We start from the raw sequence: 23,769 nt of genomic DNA, 5'->3' as shown, positions 1-23,769 counted from the left end.
GTGTAAAATACAAAATGATAAAACTCCTAGAAGATAATATAGGAGAAAATCTACATGACCTTTGTAGATTTTTGTATCTACGGTCACATCACAGCAATGACCTTTTAGATACACACAAAAGGCACCATCCATGAAAGAAATAATGGATAAGCTAGGCTTCATTCAAATGAAAAACTTCTGCTCTGCAAAAGGTAACATCAAGAGAATGAAAAGACAAGCCACAGACTGGGAGAAAATATTTGCAAAAGACACATATGATAAAGGACTATTATCCTAAATATATAAAGAACTCTTAAAACTCAACAATAAGAAAACAACCCCATTAAAAAATGGACGAAAGACCTTAACAGACACTTTACCAAAGAAGATAGACGGATGGCAAGTATATGAAAAGGTGCTCCACATCCATGTCATCAGAAAAACACACATTAAAACAACAGGGTATAACTACACACCTATTAAAATGGCCAAAATCCGGAACACTGATATATCAAATGCTGGTGAGGATGTGGACTAACAGGAATTCTCATTCATTGTGGGTGGGAATGCAAAATGCTACAGCCACTTTTTTTTTTTTTTTTGCGGTACGCAGGCCTCTCACTGTTGTGGCCTCTCCCGTTGCGGAGCACAGGCTCCGGACGCACAGGCTCAGCGGCCTTGGCTCACGGGCCCAGCCGCTCCGCGGCACGTGGGCTCCTCCCGGACCGGGGCACGAAGCCGTGTCCCCTGCATTGGCGGGCGGACTTTCAACCACTGCGCCACCAGGGAAGCCTAATGGTACAGCCACTTTAAAAGAGAGCTTGGCAGTTCCTTACAAAATTAAACATACTCCTACCATACAATCCGCCAATCATACACCTTGATATTTACTCAAAGGAGTTGAAAACTTATGTCCATACAAAAACCTGCACACTTATGTTTATAGCAGCTTTATTTATAATTGTTGAAACTTGTAAGCAACCAAGATATCCTTCAGTAGGTAAATGGATAAACCGTGGTACACCAAGACAACAGAATATTATTGCTCTCTAAAACGGAATGAGCTCTCAAGCCACGAAAAGACACGAGGAAAGCTTAAACGCATATTACTAAGTGAAAAAGAGCCAATATGAAAAGGCTACATACTGTTTAATTCCAACAACATGACATTCTGCAAAAAACAAAACTATGGAGACAGTAAAAAGATCAGTGGTTTGTCAGGGGTTGGGGGGAGAAGGATAAGTCGGTGGAGCACAAAGGATTTTTAGGATGGTGAAACTGTTTTGTATGATACCCTACCATGGAACGTGTCATTCATTATACATTTGTCTAAACCCACAGACCGTACACCACCAAGAGTGAACCCTAATGTAAAGTATGGACTTTGGGTAATTACGATGCATCAGTGTAGGCTCACAATTGTAACAAAAGTACCACTCTGGTGGGGAAGGCTGATATGGGGAAGTTATGCGTATGTCAGGTATGGGTATATGGAGAATCACCGTGTCTTCCGCTCAATATTCCCAGGAACCTAAAACTGCTCTTAAAACAAACAAACAAACAAAAAAACTCCTTTACAAAATGTCAGAATATTCTTGCCATTCTTTGCCACACCAAAAGCTTTTCTTTACCGCCCACGCCGGGAACCAAGGCTCTAGGCCGCTTGATTCTGGGAGAACATAGAGAACGCGGATCACGAGATCCAGACAAGGAAGGAGTGCCGCCAGAGGAGTCTCTCAAAGGGCCCCCAACTACCGGCAGCGGGCCGGAGAAAACGTCCACTGCAAGCCCACTGTGTGGAGCACAGTCCCAGACCCGAAGTCTGGGGAGCACCTCTTACCAGGGGCCCCGGCGGTCGCTGTCATGGTGACCGTGGTCCTCAGTCTGCGCAGGCGCTGAGCGGTGGGTGCCGCCGAAGACCCGTAACAGATGGCGAGAAAACCCGACTCTACAGAGAATAGACCTTGCCGTGGCCTCCGACGGCCGCCTAGGAGGAGCTTCCGAGGCGGAGGCGGAAGGGGCCGAGGAGCGGTGCGCACGCGCAGAGGCGGCGGCTCGAGTTTCGCCAGCGCGCCGTCTTCCCGGGTGGTTTTCGCGTCTTAGTGTCGCGCGCGTCGCTCCTTTGAAAGGTAGTCAGGAAATGGGTAGTAATGAAGAACGCGGCGTCAGGGAAAACAGAAGCTGGGTTGAGACGCCAAGTTGCTGCTGTGGGGTACGAATTTCCAAATTGGATATATTTTCTCTTTTTAATTTTAGTAGCATCCTAAAAAATGACATGAAATCCTATCTCCATAAAAATGAGCGTTTCTGCATAAGGAGACTGAAGTGATAAGTTGGAAGTTTTCTGTTCCCCTCTTGACTTCTCTACCGGTTTTCACTCAGAAACACTCCTAGCAGCTGGATTCTCCCACCCACTGCCTTCTTTGCCCTCCTTAACTCCTTTCCACAGCCAAGCTGGGACTGGAAAAAGCGCCAGTGGAGTCAGACTGACGTGAATTAGCAGTGCAGCACTGCCATATTCTGGTTCTGTAACTCTACCACTCAATCCGTCAGTTGTAAAATTAGGATAACAATACATCACCTCACACACAGCACAAATGGCAGCCCTTCTCGCCCAGCTCTTCATATTTTAATATACGTAAGTCTTTCCAGACGAGTTGTAATTATTTCAATATGTCTTCAATAAGGCTTCCGTATTCTCTGGATTTTCTCAAGCTCAATCGAAATGATTTCTTGAGTTTCAGAAAGCACTAAATTTTAATAACTTCATTGACCTTAAAAAAAAATCTTTCTTGAGATATACAATTGATTGGCTTGAATTTGATCTGCATTTCCTAATGATACAAAATGTTATACATTTAAAGGGTACAATTCAGTGTAGTCACAGAATTGTGCAACCAGCACACCATCAATTTTAGAACATTTTCATCATCCAAAGCAGTCACTCCCCTTTCTCCCCAACCTTAAGGAACCACTAATCCACTTTCTGTCTCTATGGATTTGCCCATTCTGCACATTTCATTTAAATGGGATCATAGAGTATACAGTGTTTTGTGACTGGCTTCTTTCACTTAGCATAATGTTTGCGAGGTTCATGTTGTAGCATGTATCAGTACTTTATTAAATTTTTTTGTGGCCAAATTTCCATTATTTGCATATACCACATTTATTTGTCTATTCATCAATGGATGGACTGTTGCATTGTTTCCATTTTTGGCAACTAATGAATTTTGGCTGCTATAAACATTCTTGTACAAATTCTGTGTGGAATTATGCAGATGTATTTCTCTTGGGTATATACGTAAGAGTGGAATTGCTGGTTCATATGGTAACTCTATGTTTAACTTTTTGAGGAAGTGTCAAACAGTTTTGCAAAGCAGCTACATACAACATTTTACATTCCCACCAGCAATGTATGAGGGTTCCAATTTCTCCACATCCTCACCAATACTTGTTATTATCTGTTTATTTGTTTAATTATAGCCATCCAAATGGATATGAAGCAACATCTCATTGTGGTCATTATTTGTATACCGCTAGTGACTAATAATGTTGAACATATTTTCAAGCGCTTATTGGCTTTTTATATATTTTCTTTGGAGAAGTGTCTATTCAAATTATTTGCACATTTTTAAAAGTAGGTTATTTGTGGAGGTTTTGTTGAATTGTAAAAATTCTTTATAAAGTCTGACTACAAGTCCCTTAACAGATATATGATTTACAAATATTTTCTTCCATTTTGCAGGCTGTCTTTTCACGTTCTAGATCGTATCAGTTGCAGTACAAAAGTTTCTATGGCCTATTGATAACCGTATTAGGTCAATATTTTCATAGATTTTACAGTAACTGGCTCAATTAAAATTACTCTTCACTGTCCATTTTTTAGAACTACATAGTGGAATATGTGGCATGAGATAATGATGTCTAAGATTTGCTTGAAAATACTCCAGCAAAGAAATCAAGAGATAGATGAAGCAAAAGTGGAAAATCTTGGTAATTGTTGAATCTGAGGAGTGTTTAGGTTGGGTATGTAGAGTTTCATCATACCATTTTCTCTACTTTTGAGTGTTTGGAAAATTTTATAGCAATTATGTGTCTAATTACTTTTAATCTTTTTGCACAAAGGAAGGGTTGCATGTGTTAAGAGTATATGGTACACTGAAGAAAGATGTACAGAGCCTTATGAAGATCAGAATGTGAAAAATGGGCATTGACCTGATAGTTTGGAGCTGCTTTTGATGACATATTTAAAGAGGAATTAATGGTATAATATTAGCTCTGATTAACCCAATCTGGGTAGAGGTGGTGAGATTATGTGTATTAGAGGAGTGGAATAAGATGAGGTCATCTGTGGGTGACCTTTGATTCAGTACATACAATTCACTCTTGAATAAGAGTGTAGCTAGCCTTAGAATTTACTTTCCACTTAGCACTTAAATATATATATTAAGTGCATATATTTTATAGTTTTCTGGCTTCTGTTTTGTTATTGACAAATTTTCTGCTAGCCCAGTTGCAAATTCCCGTAACTATAAAGCAGTCAGTTTTTACTCTCTGGTTGCCTCAAATTTCTTTTTAAATATGCCTACATTGATAGCTTCCACTTACTTTGATTCCTGTCCTGGATTTATTCTGCAGTTCAGCAGACAAAAGATGTTTAAATGTCTTCTGCCAAATTGGGAGTCTCTGCACTGGATTCCTACTTCCACATAATTTAATGCTAAAACGGGATCCTACTAACTCCCTAAATTGTGATTAAAAACAAACAAAAGGCCTTCCCTGGTGGCGCTGTGGTTAAGAGTCCGCCTGCCGATGCAGGGGATACGGGTTCGTGCCCCGGTACGGGAAGATCCCACATGCCGCGGAGCGGCTGGGCCCGTGAGCCGTGGCCGCTGGGCCTGCGTGTCCGGAGCCTGTGCCCCGCAACGGGAGAAGCCACAGCAGTGAGAGGCCCGCGTACCGCAAAACAAAAAAACAAAAAGAACAAAAAAAGCAAACAAAAAACTAATTTAATTCAATGAATTTTAAATGGCCCTCAGGCTTGAAGTTAAAGGGTTTTTGAGAATTGAGAATTTAATTACTTTATATCTTGGTTCCTTTAGCTGCTTAAATATTTTCTTTTTTAAGTTAACAAATCTGTCAGGCATTATTGCCACTCATCCAATTAGCTGTGTTTACTTACAGGGTTGAGTGAATCATGAAAACCCAGACTCATGGGATTTTGGAAGTTTTCAGCTAGCTTCTATGACACAAATATTAGACTTTTTGATATTGTCCTATATGTCCTCAAAGCTCTTCATTTTTTTCCACTTTTTTTTCTCATTGTTATTCAGACTGGATAGTTTCTACTCATGTATCTTCAAATTTACTGACTCTTCCATCCATCATCTCCAGTAATTTTTTTTACTGTATTCTTCAGTTCTAAAATTTCCATTTGGTTCTTTTTATAGCTTTGATTTCTTTGGTGAAGACTTCTATCTTTCCATTCATTTCAATAATGTTTAGCTTTGCTTTGTAGAACCTGATTAAATTAATTCTTTTTGTCTTCTTCTGATAATTCCAACATTTGGGTTACCTCAGAATTGGGTTTTGTTCATTGTCTTTTCCCTTGAGAGTTACTTAAGATTTCCCTAGTGTTTTGCATCTTGAATAATTTTTGATTATTTCCTGGATATTTTGAATATTATGAAATTCTCAGTCCTGTTTAAATCTTCAGAAGAGTGTTTTTGTTTTGTCTTGTTTTAGCTGGCAGTCAATCCAGTTAGTTCACACCACACATCCTGGCCTGCTTTCTGTGGGCTATTGTTCCAAAAATTTAGTTCTCAGTGACTTTGCACTACCATTCTAATCTGCCCAAATTGTGCACCGCCCAGTGGCTAGTCTGAAACCTGGATAGTGAGCTACACTGTAGATCAGTTTTCAAAACCTTTGGCTGCTTCTGGTCAATTTCACACATGCACAGTGTGGAGGTGATCTCAGGATTTTATATACAAATTTAGAGGTTTCCTTTCTTCAATTCCCTCCTATCAATGATCTTCCCCACACTCTCTGGTTCTAAGATCACCCCTTCTTGGTGTTCTGGCTAGAAGGCAGAGCTTTAGCTTCCCCACAACATTGCTAGTGTTCTGCCCTGCACTGACTGCCACCATTGCACAGTGGGTAGAGAGGGGGGTGCTGCCTTTTTGTTGTCTCTAGATTAGGTAGGGCAGGGAAAGTCCACATTGCCCCATAGGGTTTACATATGGTAGGGAGGGAGGGGTGCTGCTGTTTTTCTGCAGCTCTCCTGGAATAAGGTAAGTAAACTCAAAAGGATTGTCTCATAGTCCCCCAACCCCCTTCTCTGTCCTCTGACTAGAGAGAGCAGACTGTTCCTTGGACTCTGTGCCAGCTGGCAGTTCCTATTTTAAAGTGCCTATGTGTAGATCCCTTTTTATTTATTCTGTTTGGAATTTCTTTAACTTCTTGAATCTGTAGTCATGTATTTCATCAATTTTTAAAAGCCTACATTATATCTAAAAGTATTTGTTCTGTTCTACCCTCCCCTCTCCTTCTGCAGCTAATTAAGCAGATGTTGGGAATTCTCACTGTATCCTCTATATGTTTCCTGATTTTTCCATCTTTCCATCTTTTTATTTCTCCATGCTGCATTCTGGATAATTTCTCCTGATCTATATTCTAGTTTATAAATCCTTCCAATTGGTTATATTCTGTTCTGCCTTTAAACCTATTTACTGAGTTTTAAAGTTCAGTTTTTATATATTCTTGCAACATTTGTATTTAGTTACTTCCCAAATTAGTTCCATCACTTTTTAGTTTCCAATTCTCTACAGGTATTTGACACTTGACTTTATTTCTTTAAACACAGAAAGCATAAATGTAATACCTAAGACTATATGAATTTAACTGTTTCTACTAATTCTTGCCTCTGGAATCTAGTTTCCTTATGTGCCTGTTTTTTTGGTTTGTTTTGGTTTGTGTGTTGCGGGGGGGACCACCTTAAAGCAAGTCAAATGCTTAAGAGTCTTTGGGTGATGTAGGCAATTCTAAACTTGGCTACAATTTTACATAATTTATATTTCTGATTCATCCTCATCTAAAGGCCGAAACCCTTTGAGGGAGTCTCAGCCTACTGTGGGGAAGTTCTTCTGTTAGATTCACAATTCCTGTTAGATTCACCATCTTGTGTGGGCCTTGAACTTTGATATCTGTCCCCCTTACCCCATTAGGCTGTCATATTAGGGCCCCATGCTCACTTCTCTTTTTCTCTTTACTTTTGGACTGGGTGTTCCATACTGTCTTAAAAATCTCTTTGATGTTTTAAGATGCCTTTTTGTATTTTAATCAGCTTTGGTTGTTTTTATCAATGGCATAGCTCTAAATATCCTAACATGCAATTTCCAGAAACAGGAAGTTTCCCGCAATTGCATCTTTGTCCCTACATGGCCAAACCCTACTCTTTCTCTTGGTAGTCTCTGTACTTAACACATACTACTTGTGGAATGGAATCCATAAATGTTGATAAGAACTATGCTTAATTTTTTCAGAGCAATTAATCTTTTTATTATTTTTTTAGAAATTTGTACTTATAGCTGCTCTAAGATATAGGTATCTTGTTTTAGTTAGCTAATATTAGTTGCTTCATGTAATAAACCACCAGAAAATTTAGCAGCTTAAAACAACAGACATTTATATCTGAGATTCAGAAATCTGAGAAAGGCTTAGTTGGGTGATTCTCATGAGGCTACAGTCAAACTGTGGCTGGGGCTGCAGTCTGAAGGCTTGACTGGGTTGGAGGATCCCCTTCCACTTGCCTGGCAGCTGGCTTCCCCAAGAATGAGTGACTCAATAGAAAGAGAAGGAGAAAGAGAAGGAGACAGGCAGACAGGGAGGGAGAGGTGGGGAGACAGGGATGAAATGAAGAGAGTGAGTGGGGAGAAATACACCAAAGATGGCAACCATAGAACCTTTTATAACATAATATTGGAAATGACATCCCATCCCTTCTTCCATATTCTGTTGGTCACAAAGACCAACAGTGGTACAGTGTGGGAGGTGACTACACAAGGGTGTGAATAACCAAGAGGCAGGGATCACTGTGGGCTATCTTGGAAGCTGACGAGCACCTTATTTTACCAAAAGAACAAAAAAAGAAAGAAAAAAAAAAACTTTACTATATTCGGAGGTTCATAATAAAGCTCTTGAATTAGAACTATTTCTTCATTTGTAAAAAGCATGAAAATATAGCTGTAATTTTTATCAATGCAAATTCAGAAAATGTTTCCCAAAAGGTGTTAAATATTAAATTGTGTATCATTCCAAGCTAAATCTAAAACACAGAATATAAAGAGAAGATTTAAAACTACTAAAAATCTGATGTAAAACAAAACAAAAAGAACACCAATGTCAAGTGGTAAAAGATAAATTTAGATGGTGAGGCTTAGTGTTGGGTAGGAAAAAAAATAAAGGTTTTAAATATAGCTCAAATAAAAAATAACATTCCAAGTATTTTCATAAAAAATTGTTATGAGAAAAACAATCCTCCTATGGAAACATATGGTCATAATTCCAGTAATGGATTTTCTTCTTGCTTTTCTGCCATTAAGATTGCTTTTATCAATTACACAGTGGTTGGAGAAGCAGTGAAAACTTTAAGATTCTAAATAGAAGCCACATAAATCAAAGTAATTGAGGAGATGACACTGTGTTCTTCAGTGTAAACAGCACACTATATTTTGTATAAAAAATGAGGGGAGATAATAAAAATATATTTGCTGCTACTGCACCTAAACCTTGGAAAGATACACAATAATAAAAATCACTTCTTATTGAGATTGGAGAGTGAGAAGAACAAGGTAGATGCATACAAGGTGGGCAGTAAGACATATTAAGTTTTTAACATTTCTTTCTGATTTTTGAATGTTTATATATTACACATATGAAGCATTTTTCTTTAATCACAAAGAAAAAAATTAAAACCTAGGACTGTTTAGAGGTTTCTGGTTTATTTCAAGATATTTTCTCTTTAAAATTTGAGTCAAGTTATCAAAGTTATATTACTATTAAAAAAAGAAGAGTTGTATTCTTTACTTATAAAACAATATTTAAATCTAGGCTGTTATAAACTTAGGCAATTGAGACACCATAGTCAGGCTACTACTTTTATGATTAAATTATGATTTTTATGATTAAATAAGGTAAGATATTCACACAACACAGAAGACTCTTTAAAGTAAATTGCCTTAAAAGGGAAAGTTGAATGTTTTGACATATTACTGACTCTTCAGATTTTCAGCTCTTGCCTAGACAAGTTTAACGCCCACACCTTCTCATTATTAGTATGGCTATCCTCCTGAATTGTTTTCCAACCAGCTACTTAGAAGTCATATCTCTATTTTAGCAATTACTTTTACTTTGTTAATTATCTGCTTCACACATTCATCTCCAAGAGGGAAAGAACTATTTTATTCATCTTTCAATCAATGAAGCCTACTAAAGTGCTCTGCATATAGCAAGCATATATGCATATACTAATCTGCTGGATTGCTGCAAAAGCAAATGGGCTAAATTTTACTTAATATTTCAAAATTCTGGAAAGACAGTATTCTTAAAAGGCATAGACCAAAAATAGATCATTGCAGACTGAGTACAAAGAACCATTCTATTTCTTCACCTTTAAAAAAATTAAAATTTTAAATTATCAATGGGAAGAACATGACCAAATGCATTCAGAAACATATTGTACATCTACAAAGAATACTTTAGAATGTGCCTCCAAAGGCACAGTAACTCCAATTTTCATTAAATTTAGAGACTTTAGGGAAACAAATCCAAAGCTATCCCATCATGGGAAAAGTCCTCTACCTTCTGGTTATTTTAAAGTAACTTCAGTATTCATAGATTGTGCCCTTAACTTATACTGCAAAATAAACAAAAATATAAAGAAAACAAATTGAGTTAGATATGCAATTGCTTATGATGTCAACAAATTTCACAAGTTATTACATCATGTTGCTTAATTTTATTTAATGTCTGCAACATTTTACATTGTTTATGAAGTGGTTACTTCCAAAAGACTGATATTTTCCTCCATGCTGTGTCTTTGGCTAGTACGACAGATGTGATTCAGTAGGAATCATATGACCAAACTGATTCAAATTCTCAGTTTTTTCCTAGACTGAGACCTAAGAACCTGAGTTATAACCCTGACTTCATCTTCAGGTTGAGATGCTTCATAAATACTTTCTTAAAACAGGGCTATTTAATGTAGTTTCTTTTTCTTGAGACACAGGAGTGTTTTTGATACAAAAACATATATATTCCACATTAGAATAAAAAAAGCATTAAAATAATGATTATTATTTTAAATAACTTAAATGACAGGATTAACTAAAATATGACCATTACTTTTTTAACACAACGTACTTTAAAAATTTTTTTCTATTTGAAGTAAAGAAGAAAGTTCTGTAACAGTTTCAAATACATAGAATTTAACTTATGTTAATATCCTGTTATAAAAAATAACTACCATATAAAGAATTTAAAATATGCAAAAGTAAGTAGTTCATTAAAATTTATACTTAATACATTGGTGTCAATGAAAATATGTAGACTTGCCAAGAAACTTTCAAGGTTTAAAGGAGAAGTTAAAAAAACACCTGTTTCAGGCTTCATTTATTGCTACATAATGACTACTTCAAGGGTCATCTGGCCTGTCGTCAATCACTCTTAGAAGTGGTATATACAGTGGTATACTTTGGAAGGAAAGGAGGAAAAATAATGCACTGCAATACAAAAATATTACCTATTTATAAATTATTAAAGATTTATAAAACACATACCAAATCACATGTTCTTGCTATAAAAACAATATACTTAATTATAGAAGCACAAAATCCTGAAGCACCCACAGTTACTTTAAGAATACCCATTTAATAAAGAGAAAACCATATATGTATATATAAAATAATAATTTGAAAAGAAAGAAGGCAAAATTCTGATTTTAATGCAAACAATCAGTTTATCTAATCATGGAGGTAGGTCTCCACTCCAATTATACAAATAAGTTATCTGCCTTATTCAAAGAATTACCATATTAAGTCTAAGATCTGGAAACTGGTCTGTGCCATTGAAATACATTTTTAACAGACTTTAGAAACCAGTAATTTAACTGGCATATAAACAAAAAAGGTAGTTCCTTCACAAGCTTACATCTGAAAAGAGCCTTCATTAAAATCATTCTTGGCATAAAGAGGTATACCTAAGTGCAGGTACTTTGGCTTAGCATTTAAATAACACAGTTAAATGCTACAAATTTTTTAAAGACAGAAGAAATCCTTGTCTTTTTCAGTACTTGTAAAGTGTAAAGCTTCAAAAACTGTGGATCTCTTAAATTTTTGGAGATTTAAATATTGTGCTAATGATTTTTAAAAGATCATTCCTGCCTAAAAAGCAAAGCTTACATGTTTCAAACATCAAACATATTTACTTTTAGTGTCTGTGGCATTTCAGCTTTAGTGCTGGAGTTAGTTTTAACAAATCAGTTTGCAATATATAATACAACTCACGTCCTTTCACTAAAAAAGATTTTCAATAATAAAAAATACTAATTCTATTTCTAATGGTAAACTAGTAGAGTTGGAGGTCCCACCGTGGATCACAGGGATTAGAGCACTATCAAGATCATTTAGATAATGCTGAGGAAGAAGTTGGCCTTCGGATCCTGCCTGAAATTCAACCTGGAAAAAAAAAATCTTGATGAGTCAACCCTAGAAAGTGAGCAATCTTGTTTTGTTCAGCAGATGAATATAAAACTATTTAAGAATATCATTCAATTTAAGCATGTTAAGAAAATACTTGATATTTTGTTCATAAAATAATGTTTTACATTTTCCTTTATTTCTTCTACTACATAAATTATAATTGTCCCTTCCACAGATACTATGAAAATAAAATTGCCACTACTTCATACTTCAGGTTTCTTCTCAATGAACATGTAAACACATTGGCAGACCAAGGGTTTGAATAATTGTCAACATGATTTAAATAAAGACCCCATGGTATTTAAAAAAAGATCTACTTAAAAATATTTTGAATTTATCATAAAATAATATTTGAATTTAATTTTGCTGGTGAAAATTACATTTTAATACATATGACTAAAATAATTAACAATGCTTACTCAAGTAATTATCAGGTGCTTCCTTGAAAAAGGAAATTTTAATAGTGAGATAAAAATGTAAGTTCTTTTTTCCAATAAGAACTGTAACACATCCTGCCTGAAGAAGAGCAAACCTTCAACATATGAAATTGTTCATGTTAAGATTAACCATTCTGGGACTTCCCCGGTGGTCCAGAGGTTAAGACTCCGCGCTTCCATTGCAGGGGGCGTGAGTTCGATCCCTGGTCGGGGAACTAAGATCCCACATGCAGCGTGGCGCCGCCAAAAAAAAAAAAAAATAAAGATTGACCATTCTAATGAACAACCTGGACTGAAATCTATTATATTGGATGTGAGAAACAGTTAAAAAGGCACATTAAAATACTACTGGATTGGAACTTCCCTGGTGGTGCAGTGGTTAACACTCCATGCTCCCAAGGCAGGGGGCCCAGGTTTGATCCCTGGTCAGGGAACTAGATCCCACATGCCGCAACTGAGTTCACATGCCACAACTAAGGCGCCCACGTGCCACAACTAAGGAGCGTGCCTGCCGCAATTAAGGAGCTCATGGGCTGCAACTAAGACCTGGCACAACCAAATAAATAAATATTTAAAAAAAAATACTAGTGGAGTACCACTTTTCACCTATCAAATTGGCAAAGTTCAAAAGTTTGATTATATACTGCTTTGATAAGGATGTGAGAGAAAGAACACTCTCATAAATTGTGGTAGAAATATAAATTGTCATAACCTCTATTTGAGACAATATGGTAATATCTATTGAGTACATACTTGGACCCGGCAATTCTACTTCTAGGAATATTTCTTATATACTCACACTTATGCAAAAGCAAAATATTGTGGATACCTTAAATATCAACCAGGACATACCAAACATGCATAAGCACTAAATAAATTATGGTACATTTATATAATCAACTACTACTGTGCAACTTTAAAAAGAATACGTAGTTAAATGAAATATCTCTAAGATATATTAAGTTAAAGAAGCACTGTTAAAAAAAAAGTGAGAAGAGAACAAAAAGAACATACAAACTTAATTGCTCATACATGCAAAAAATTACAAAGAATACATAGACATGGATAACATTTGACTGCCTGACCAAGAAGGGAGGATGAGGGGGAGTATGGAAGTGGACTGAAGGGTTAGGAGTCAAGGGTAGGAAGGCGATCTTTCCAGGGCTATTACCTGATGCAACTCTACTGGGAACCATTTACATTGTAGCCTGGAGTTAATATCTCCAGAGGTCACCAATTAAATAGAGTACTGTGTGAATGTTGCTCTCTAGCATGTTTAATGAGGTGGTCCCGGTATATATATATTTGTGAGATAATAGAAAATATATATTGGTCTCTGACCCCAGTTCCTGGCATAAAGCTCCTAAAACCCTTGTCATTTCCTAAGTGATAAGAATACCAGTAACATCTCTTATTCTAATATTTATCTTTGATCCCATCCCTGACACAGGGCTCCTAAAAAAGTTGTGAATTCCTGAGTGATAAGAGACGAAGGAGCATCTTTTGTTCTTTTGAGTCAACTCTGGATGGGCTCCTAGATAGGGGCTGGTCACCAGAAAGACCAAGCCCATGATTAGAAGTTTTAAATTTCCAGCCCTACCCCTCATTCTCCAGAGAGGGGAGCGGGGCTAAAAACTCAGTTAATAATTGATCATGCCTACATGAGGAAACCTCCATAAAATCTCAGTAGAAGTGGGTTGAGAGAGCTTTCAGGCTGGTGAATACATCCACACTGGGAGGGTGACGCACCCAACTCCGTGGAGACAGAAACTCCTGCTCAGGACTCTACCAGACCTTGTCCCATGTATCTCTTCATCTGGCTGTTCATCTGTATAGCCTTTAATGAACTGACAGACATACGCAAATGTTCCCCTGAGTTCTGTGAGCCGCTCAAGCAAGTTAATTGAACCCAAGGACGAGGGGGTCATTGGAAGCTCTGATCCATAACTGGTTGGTCAGAAGCACAGGTGATAACTGACTGATATATGAAGTGGGGGAGGAGGCAGTCTTGTAAGAGCTGTAGGATCTGATGCTATCTCCAGGTAGATCAAGTCAGAATTAAGTTGAATTCTTAGACACCCTGCTTGTGTCTGAGAATTGCTTGCTGGGGTGGGGGAAAGCCTCCACACATCTGGTGAGCAGAAGTGTTTTCAGTGAGTAGTGAAAGAGACACACAGGAAAGACATAGAAGGGAAGAAATAGGTTTTTCCCTACATGGGAGGAAAAAACTGAAAATTTCCCTTTTTTAACATTTTTAGACTTTTGTAATTTTAAGTCACATGAATATAGAATTTAGTCAGCATAATTAAAAACCCTACTTATCAAGCAGGAATGTTGTGGAGCAGGGGTCAGCAAACTATGGCCTGTGGGCCAATGTGGCCCACCAACTGTTTTTGTAAACAAAGTTTCACTGGAACACAGCTAAGCTGTTTAGTTTACATACTGTCTACAGCTGCTTTCACACTATAATGGCACAGTTAAGTAGTTGTGAAAGAAATCTGACAGACCGCAATGCCTAAATTATTTACTGTCTGACCAAAAAGAGTTTGCTGGCCCCTGCTGTGGACAGTAAAGGAGATAATGTACAGGAAGTGTGTACCGAACATTAACGTTCAACAAACTTTAGTTCTCTTCAGTGATCTCAAAGTAAAAGGTTAAAGAAAAACTTTGGATTATTTTAATATAAGATATATTCATTTCAAAAAGACATCACAAAAACATGCCTCACCATATCAGTGTCAATGGAAACTCTGAGGCCAATTTTATTTATCCCATTACTCTTTAGAGTTTTCAGGTGAGGGCACAGTGCAGCACTACAAGCCATGGCTATTTCTTTTGCAAACTGATAACGAGTTGCTGAAATAGATAAATCCTGGTCCTTTAGAAAGTAGAACACCTGAAATGTATTTAATTAGGAAACAAGTCATGATTAAGATTAGAAGTAGCTTTAAAAATGCAAAAATTGCTACCTTCAATTCAACTTTATGAATAAAATTCCAATGTTAGTGCCATGAAATTCACTAGTTAGGAATATTATATAGTGTGTGTCTATATATATATATATATATATATATATATATATATATATACACATACATATATATATATATACACACTATATAGCCTGATCTATAGTATAAGTAAAAACTTAAAACCAAAGATTAGGGAATATGGGAATGACTTAGCTATTTTTGCCTGAAGTTAACTTGTAGCAACAAAAGCTTTGTTAACTCGGTTTAAAGAAGGGTACTAATGAGCCCACCCTATAAGATCACCATCCCATAAGGACATCTTAATGAAGTTAAGATCAAACAAAGAAATAATGTTCTATAATTTCTATACCCTCTATAGTTTCTATCTTCTACATGTGTAAAATCACAAAGAATACCTAAGAAATCAGTAACATTGATTGTCTGACCCAGGAGGTAGAGTGAGGGGGAGAATGGAGGTAGACTAAGGGGCTGTGAGGCTACAGTTTCATATTCTCTTATTTTTAAAAAACTGGAACATGCAAAACTAACTTTCATATGTGAGTGCTGATTATAAACTGATATCTATAAAATATTTTATTTTTTGTAAAATAAGAGAAAAATGAAAACACCATGGTCAAATAACATGTTATTGTACAAACAAAGATGGCAATGCCGTGAAAACTTAACTGTGAGCTGACAGGCAGTACCACCATACAATAACCTGAAATGATCCTATGGAAATGCAAATCTGGTGTATATAAGGCAGTCTGGGGTGGAGATATGTGTGTCTCAAGGTGTAATGAAAGTGTAATACGCTGCACTTAAACATTCAGAGGTTAAGTACTGCGAAATCTCCAAATTAACAAAAACATATCCAAACACAGCATGTAAATGGAAGGAAACGTCTTTCTAAGTTACCTCAGTACACTTTACAATCTTCTCCTCAGTTTCAAAATCTGCTTCCAGTTTTATTTTTTCACTTGGAAATCCTTGTAATGATATTCCATCCACTGAACTAATAACACTGCAGAATAAAATATAATAGAACAGATTTATTTAATACCAAAGTACTTTCTATGAAGTAAATTATTAGACTTGAACAAATGGAATGAGGATAAAAATTATGAAAGCTATAAATTTAAAGCAGCAGTAAGACATCTCAATTATACAAAAAATAATTAAAACTTAGCTCATATTCGTTTACCAAGATTTCTTCATTGTGTAGCAAATTATATCTACTTTTTCATATGCCCAATTCAGACCTGAGGTTTAAAATACCTTAGTCTCCTAACAGAAAAGCTGTCTCATGAATTGCAAAACTCTATTTTGGAATCCTTCAGCATTAGCCCTTCTCTTCCTTTTTTGCTCCAGATCTCTTAGCCAGTCTCCAAAAAAGAAAGAAAATGGGTAACTAAAGAGAGGAGGGAATAGCAGTAATATTCTGTAAGGCCTCTAATGTACATATTATTGAATTCAGTTGTTTGCATTTACAGTGGATCAATATAATACAGAATAAACACCCAAAGGGAATCCATTACTTATTTGATAAAAATAATCCTAAGATAATTCCATGAAAATACATATCTGGTATATAAAAGGCAGTCTGGGGGGGGAAATATGTGTGTGCCTCAATGTACCATATAACAGACAAAGTATCTTGTCTTTCTCAGACCTGGCATCAAGCCTACACTGCTACACAATGTGTATCATTTGCCCCCTCCCAAACTGTCCACCCTTTAATAGTTTACAGCATCCTGGCTAAGAAAACACACATGATGCTGGTTAGGTACATTTTTGAAAAACCCAGACTGCATTTATTAATTAGAGTATATGCATTGAAATTAATGGTATAATTCTATATTTATTTATAAAATATTTAATTTTGTTAACATGATGTTTTTATCCTTTCTCCTCCATCAAATCAATTACATTTTGGTAACAAAAAATTCCTACCCTTTGTTTCCTTTTTCTTCAGAATCTACCCAGCAGATGTCCACATATTCTCTCATGTCTACAGCATCAACTTTCCCACATGTAATTTTAAAGTCTTTTTGTTCTCGTAGAGCTAGCCGTAAGCCATCCATGGTCTCTGGAGTTATTTGTACCATTAAGCCATCTAAAAATGAGAGTTATGTTTCACATTTCTTTTACTGAATATAAATTTATATGTCTAAGCCATAAATTTTGCTATCAAAATATGTTCCATGCAAGTTTTAGACCATCTATTAAATCATCTTGATGGTTGTTTTCTGTTAGGGAATATGAAAAATATTTCACAATGTTAAGGATTCTTTTTTTTTTTTAATGGTTAAACAAATAAAGGTGAGAACTTCCACTTCTGGCTATGATGAAATAATGATGCCAAACTGCCCTTTCATTATGGTAACCAACCATAAAACTAGACAAAATGTATGAGGCAATTGTTTTCAGGTTCTGGACAACAGGAAGTACAATACCATGGTCCCTACAGGAAAACTCAATAGGTGAGCCCATAACTGCGCAGGCTCTCTGCTTGGGGACAATTTCTGCATGGTGACCAGTAAGCCTACAATTGCTCTACTGGGCTGAGAAGTCAGAGATAAGACTTTAGGGAAACCTGAAATCTGTGGTCAAGACACTAAAAAGGGGAGCATCAGGAGACTGTGTTCAAGGACTTTTTGAGTCCTTGGACCAGAACTGAGAACACATTAATAGAGTGACCCTAGATGAGGCATAACAGAAAATGGCTATTATATGGTTGGGAACAGAACAGAGATAATAGAAGTCAAGCAATGTTGGGGGATATTGGTAGTCTAGACCAACCAAAATACACATTAGCACCTCATTAACCTGAACTGTGCAATGCCAAATCAAAGCTCTTACAAAATCTACAGGCAAAACAGATTTGGAAAATGAGTCCTGCCAGACTGTAAACACCTTAGGATATCCATAGATCCATCTGTTAAAAAAAATAAAAAATAAAGACTACACAAGCTCAGGGTAAGCAGACATAAAATGCCTGCTTAAACATAAATAAGCCTTCTTCAGCAAAAAAATCCCTTTAAAAAAAGCTAAAAGAATCTAAAGTCTCTAAAGCATATCAATAATGACAGTACAAAATAAAAAATTACCAAAGACAGGAAAATGTGAGCCCCTATAAAACTGAAACTAACCATGAGATGGCCAAGACACTGGAATAAACACAAAAACACTTTAAAATATCTATTCTAAAATATACTCAAGGACCTAAAGGAAAACACATTTAAAGAATGAAAAGCAAATACTGGCTAAATGTATAAACAGATTTTTAAAAATCTGAACAGAGAAATAAAACTGGAAACGCCCCCCCCCCCCAAATTCTATAACTGAAAAGTATAATCCAACTAAAATAGAAACCTTAATGGATAGGCTTAATAGTAGATTGAAGATGGCAGAAGAATCAGAGAACATAAAGAAAGGTCAACAAAAGTGATCAAATCTGAAGAACCCAGAGAAAAATGAAGAAATATAAAAAGAGCATCAAAGACCCTTGGGATGGTATAAAACAGTCTAATACAGATATGGATTACATATACATAGATAGACTATCTCCCAGAAGGAGAAGAAAGATCAGGACATTTAAAAAAATGGTAAGAAGTTCCCCAAATTTGATGAAAAATATTGACACACACATCCAAGGAGTTCAATAAATGCCAAATAGGATAAATACAAAGAAAACCACATTGAGGCACACCACTGTAAAACTGGTGAAAACCAAAGATAAAGAGGCTCTCTTGAAAACAGACTGAGGAAAAGGGCACATTAAATACAAGGAAACAAATATAAAAACTATTACTGACTCTTCACTAGAAATAATGAGGGCCAAAAGACAATGAAATGACATCTTTAAAGAAAATAGACTTTCAAAGCAGAATTTTATATCTAGCAAAAATACCCATAAAAAATGAGAATGAAATAAAGACAGCTTCAGAAAAATGAAAAGCAAGACAACATTAGATAAATGAAAGCCAGCCAACTTGTATTACAAAAAATACTAATGACTTCTTGGTGTCTGCTCCATGTAAAGAGCTTGGAACTTGTCACTTCCATCCTCACAACAAGAAAAAAGCTGAACAATAAAATACCTAGGAATAAACCTAACTTCTATTCAACATAGTACTGGAAGTCCTAGCCACAGCAATCGTACAAGGAAAATAAGAAAAGGTATTGAAATTGGAAGGAAAGAGGTAAAATTGTCATTATATGCAGATGACATGATACTCTATATAGAAAACTCTAAAGACTACACACAAAAACTATGAGAACTGATAAACGAATTCAGCAAGGTAGCAGGCTGTAAGGCGCGGTCAGCTAACTGCCACGTAGCAGGAAGCTGAAGTAAGCTGAGTCATCCTTCCTGTGGCCACTGCGCTTGCGCTAAGTATACTAATGAGGTTTTAAAGTAGCGACCTATCCGATGCTGGCTCACAAATCGCACCATCGGCGAAAGCCAATCACAGAGCGACACATGTTCTTAATCCCTATATAAGCAGACTGCTATAGGATTGCGGGGTCTTCCTTCCATCTTTCTTCAACCAAGCTGTGCTCCAATAAAGTGTGATACGAGAAGAATCTTGCGTGTGGCGGCTCGTTATTCTGCTGGTCGGAGGCGGCCCGCCGCAAGTGGTGCCGAAACCCGGGAACTTCGCGCCCTGCATGGAGGACCGATTCAGAACTCGACACACGGAGTGAACCGTCGGTGAGTAGTCCAGTCAAGATAGCGTATCAGAGAATGAACAAACAGGGACTACGGTAGACAGGCCTGAAAATATGAAAAAAAAAGAAAAAACAAAAAAAACAAAAGGAAAAGCAAGAAACGGTGCCAGGATTATATCCAATCCTAGATGAGTTCAAGGAATTATATTTGTTTCAAGATGAATTAAATCCTAGAGAGGAGGAAGATTTAGAAGGAGCGGCCGCGGCATATGAACAAGAGCAGTATGGGCATTGGTACATGCCGCCACTCGCTAGCCCACCATATTTTAATCCTGCGGAGGCTAGAGCTTCCGCCCCTGATATCTAATAGAGGGATAAGACGTAAGTTATAAGGCATGACCGCCCCTATAGAAGCCCGCGGAAATTTAAACCGCCGAGACTTGGGTTTTTCTCAAGGGTCACTGAGTTTATGATTACATGGAGGACCACAACACCTGTGTGGGTACCTCAGTGGCCTTTGTCAAAGAAAAAGCTGGAGGCGGCATCCAAACTAGTGGATGAGCAGTTACAATTAGGGCATTTAGAACCCTCCTAGTCACCCTGGAATAATTAAGAAAAAATTAGGGAAATGGCGTCTTTTCTATTCCTTTGAATAGTCGAGATAAAGCCTCTTGTATGGAGTTGCTTGAACAGGCCTTAGGCGTTTTGATTAAATATTTAGGGAATGGGGGATTGTTTCTTGCTCCCGAGGGAATACAGAAGGGAGATGTTGTAAATTTTTTAGGAGCCTGATCTTAATTCCCCACGCCAATTGACCCCAGAAGCCCATCAGGCACTTCAAAAGGTAGAACAAGCTATTACAAATGCACAATTAGAACGCTGTGATGATTCTCAACCTGTTTGGATGTGTCCTTTTAATTTAATTTCCACACGCGCTCTAACAGCGCTAGACTCTACGACACAGGCTCAAGAGTTTCATAAGCTATATCATGTGTCATCTACAGTCTTAAGAAAAAAATTTAACATTACCAGAGCTTTGGCTAGGAATATTGTGAAGAGTTGTTACCCAAAAGACTGGGGTTAACCCCAGAGGCATTCCAAAAGCTTTGCTCTTTTTTGTCAAAAAATGCAGGTGATTCATATTACAGGCTTGTCCTATAATCCACAAGGACAAGGAATTATAGAACGCACAAATCGCACACTTAAAGAACTCTTAATAAAACAAAAAGGGGGAATCGCAGAGAACTGTACCCCTAGACAGAGACTTTCACTTGCCTTATTTACCATAAATTTTTTACATTTAAATGATGATAAAGAAACCTCTGCTGAACGCCATGTGGCAACAAACCATAAAAATTATGGCAAAGTGATGTGGAAAGATGTGTTGTCCAATCAATGGAAGGGCCCGGATCGTGTTATTACTCGATCCAGGGGATCTCTTTGTGTCTCCCCACAGGATCAAGATCCGATCTGGGTGCCATCAAGACTGACGAGAATTGTTGAAGAAAACTTCGGAGAAGATGCTGAGCTGGATGTTCCTGATGATTCTTAATCGAAGTCTTTGTATTAGTTGGAATTCCACAAAGGATTATTCAAATTGTGCCACTGAGTGCTGCCGGGCTGGAGCCCGTTGCCTTTGGAGATTTTGCCTCTTGGCTCTCTTCTGCCTTTTCCTCCTTTGGGGAGTGGGTGGGGGTAGGAATCTTTGGAGTCTGCTGTGTATTTGGGATTATGCTGTGTCTCTGGTTGGTCTGTCGTGTGCGCATCAGGGCACATCGAGATAGGGTCCTGCTCACTCAGGCACTTCTGGCTATTAATGAAGGAGATTCGCCCGCAGCCTGGCTCTCCGCCCTGAATAATTCGAAATGATTGCCCTTGCACAGAGAGGCCTTGTTGCCATTGCACCTCTATAGGGAATCAAGGCCTATTCTTGATTGCCCCTGCACAGAGAGGCCTTGTTGCCATTGCACCTCTATAGGGAATCAAGACTTATTCTGAGTCAGCCTTTGCACCCTGCAGCCCTTGTTGGCATTGCACGCAGTAAGGTGTCTCAGACATGCCAACGGAAGGCTGCCCTCGAACAGTGAGCACATCATGAGGTGAACACTTGTATGGGCTACATTCTGCTTGGTGATTCTAGTAAATAAAAAAGGGGGAGATGTAAGGCGCGGTCAGCTAACTGCCACGTAGCAGGAAGCTGAAGTAAGCTGAGTCATCCTTCCTGTGGCCACTGCGCTTGCGCTAAGTATACTAATGAGGTTTTAAAGTAGCGACCTATCCGATGCTGGCTCACAAATCGCACCATCGGCGAAAGCCAATCACAGAGCGACACATGTTCTTAATCCCTATATAAGCAGACTGCTATAGGATTGCGGGGTCTTCCTTCCATCTTTCTTCAACCAAGCTGTGCTCCAATAAAGTGTGATACGAGAAGAATCTTGCGTGTGGCGGCTCGTTATTCTGCCGGTCAGAAACGGCTCGCCGCAGCAGGCTACAATGTTTACGGAAATATTTTGCATTACTTTAAACAAACAAATATCAGAAAGTAAAAAAAAAAAAAAAAAAAAAAAAAACCTTTAAAAATTGTATAAGGAAAATACCTAGGAATAAACCTGACCAAGGAGGTGAAAGACTTACACGCTGAGAACCATAAAACATTGATAAAGGAAACTGAAGATGATTCAAAGAAATGGAAAGATATCCCATGCTCTTGGATTGGAAGAATTAATATTGTTAAAATGGTCATAGTATCCAAGGCAATCTACAGATTTAATGTGATCCCTATCAAATTACCCATCACATTTTTCACAGAACTAGAACAAATAATCCTAAAATTTATATAGAACCACAAAAGACCCAGAATTGCCAAAGCAATCCTCACAAAAGAACAAAGCTGGAGACATAAGCCTCCCAGACTTAAGATAATACTACAAAGCTACAATAATCAAAACAGCGTGGTATTGGCACAGAAACAGACATATGGATCAATGGAACAAAAGACAGAACCCAGAAATAAACCCACAAACCAACAGTCAATTAATCTTTGCCAAAGAGGCAAGAACGTACAATGGAGAAAAGACAGTCTCTTCAACAAGTGGTGTTGGGAAAGCTGGACAATCTCATGTAAATCAATGAAATTAGAACACTTCCTCACACCATATAAAAAGATAAGCTCAAAGTGGTTTGAAGATCTAAATATAAGACATGACACCATAAAACTCCTAGGAGAGAACATAGGCAAAACATTCTTGGATGTAAAAGCTTTTCACAAAATTCAAGATCCATCTATGATAAAAACTCTTCAGAATGTGGGCATAGAGGAAACATACCTCAACATAATAAAGATGCCACCAGAAAACTACTAGAGCTCATGAATGAATCTGATAAAGTTGCAGGATACAAAATTAATGTACAAAAATCTCTTGCATTTCTAGGCACTAACAACAAACTATCAGAAAGAGAAATTAAGGAAATAATCCCATTTACAACTGCATCAGAAAGAATAAAATACCTAGGAATAAACCTACCTAAGAAAGTAAAAGACCTGTACTTGGAAAACTGTAAGACACTGATAAAAGAAATTGAAGATAACACAAACAGATGGAACACAGATATACTGTGTTCATGGACTGGAAGAATTAATATTGTTAAAATGAACATACAACCCAAAGCAATCTACAGATTCAATGTAATCCCTATCAAAATACCAAGGGCATTTTTCACAGAACTAGAACAAATATTTTTTTAATTTGTATGGAAACACAAAAGACCCCAAAGAGCCAAAACTATTTTGAGAAAGAAAAACAGAACTGGATGAATCATGTTCCCTGACTTCAGACTATATTACAAACCTACAGTAATCAAAACAGTATGGTTCTGGCACAAAAACAAAACCATAGATCAATGGAATAGAATACAGCTCAGAAATAAACCCATGGACTTATGATC

The 23,769-nt window shown here is 37.2% G+C and overlaps 2 protein-coding genes across 9 annotated transcripts in view; both read right to left on the bottom strand.

Annotated features, from left to right (window-relative positions):
* Positions 1-2,252, bottom strand: part of FAM151B (family with sequence similarity 151 member B) — a 32,513-nt gene extending 30,261 nt beyond the window's left edge. Inside the window, exon 1 of one of the 2 annotated variants that reach the window (XR_002175294.3) lies at positions 1,820-2,252. Coding sequence is in view for 1 of the 2 variants with exons in the window: in XM_019929758.3 (XP_019785317.2) it covers positions 1,820-1,844 (25 nt within the window). In the remaining variant the exon portion in view is untranslated. The remainder of the gene's footprint in view (positions 1-1,819) is intronic. The other variant, XM_019929758.3, reaches the window with a different exon arrangement.
* Positions 2,253-8,960: 6,708 nt separating this feature from the next.
* Positions 8,961-23,769, bottom strand: part of ZFYVE16 (zinc finger FYVE-type containing 16) — a 57,644-nt gene continuing 42,835 nt past the window's right edge. For 6 of the 7 annotated variants that reach the window (XM_019929760.3, XM_019929759.3, XM_033852969.2 and 3 more), the window contains 4 exons: positions 17,101-17,263; positions 16,066-16,171; positions 14,904-15,071; positions 8,961-11,714 (listed from right to left, as the gene is read on the bottom strand). In XM_019929760.3, the coding sequence (XP_019785319.2) occupies positions 11,553-11,714; positions 14,904-15,071; positions 16,066-16,171; positions 17,101-17,263 (599 nt within the window). In that variant the 3' untranslated portion in view covers positions 8,961-11,552. Of the gene's footprint in view, positions 11,715-14,903; positions 15,072-16,065; positions 16,172-16,425; positions 16,533-17,100; positions 17,264-23,769 lie in introns of those variants that run through there. The other variant, XR_004525825.2, reaches the window with a different exon arrangement.

This window comes from Tursiops truncatus, chromosome 3 (genome assembly GCF_011762595.2).
Source record: "Tursiops truncatus isolate mTurTru1 chromosome 3, mTurTru1.mat.Y, whole genome shotgun sequence".
Classification (NCBI taxonomy): domain Eukaryota; kingdom Metazoa; phylum Chordata; class Mammalia; order Artiodactyla; family Delphinidae; genus Tursiops; species Tursiops truncatus.
The sequence above is the reverse complement of the archived record's forward strand: the minus strand, read 5'-3'. Positions and strand labels throughout refer to the sequence as shown.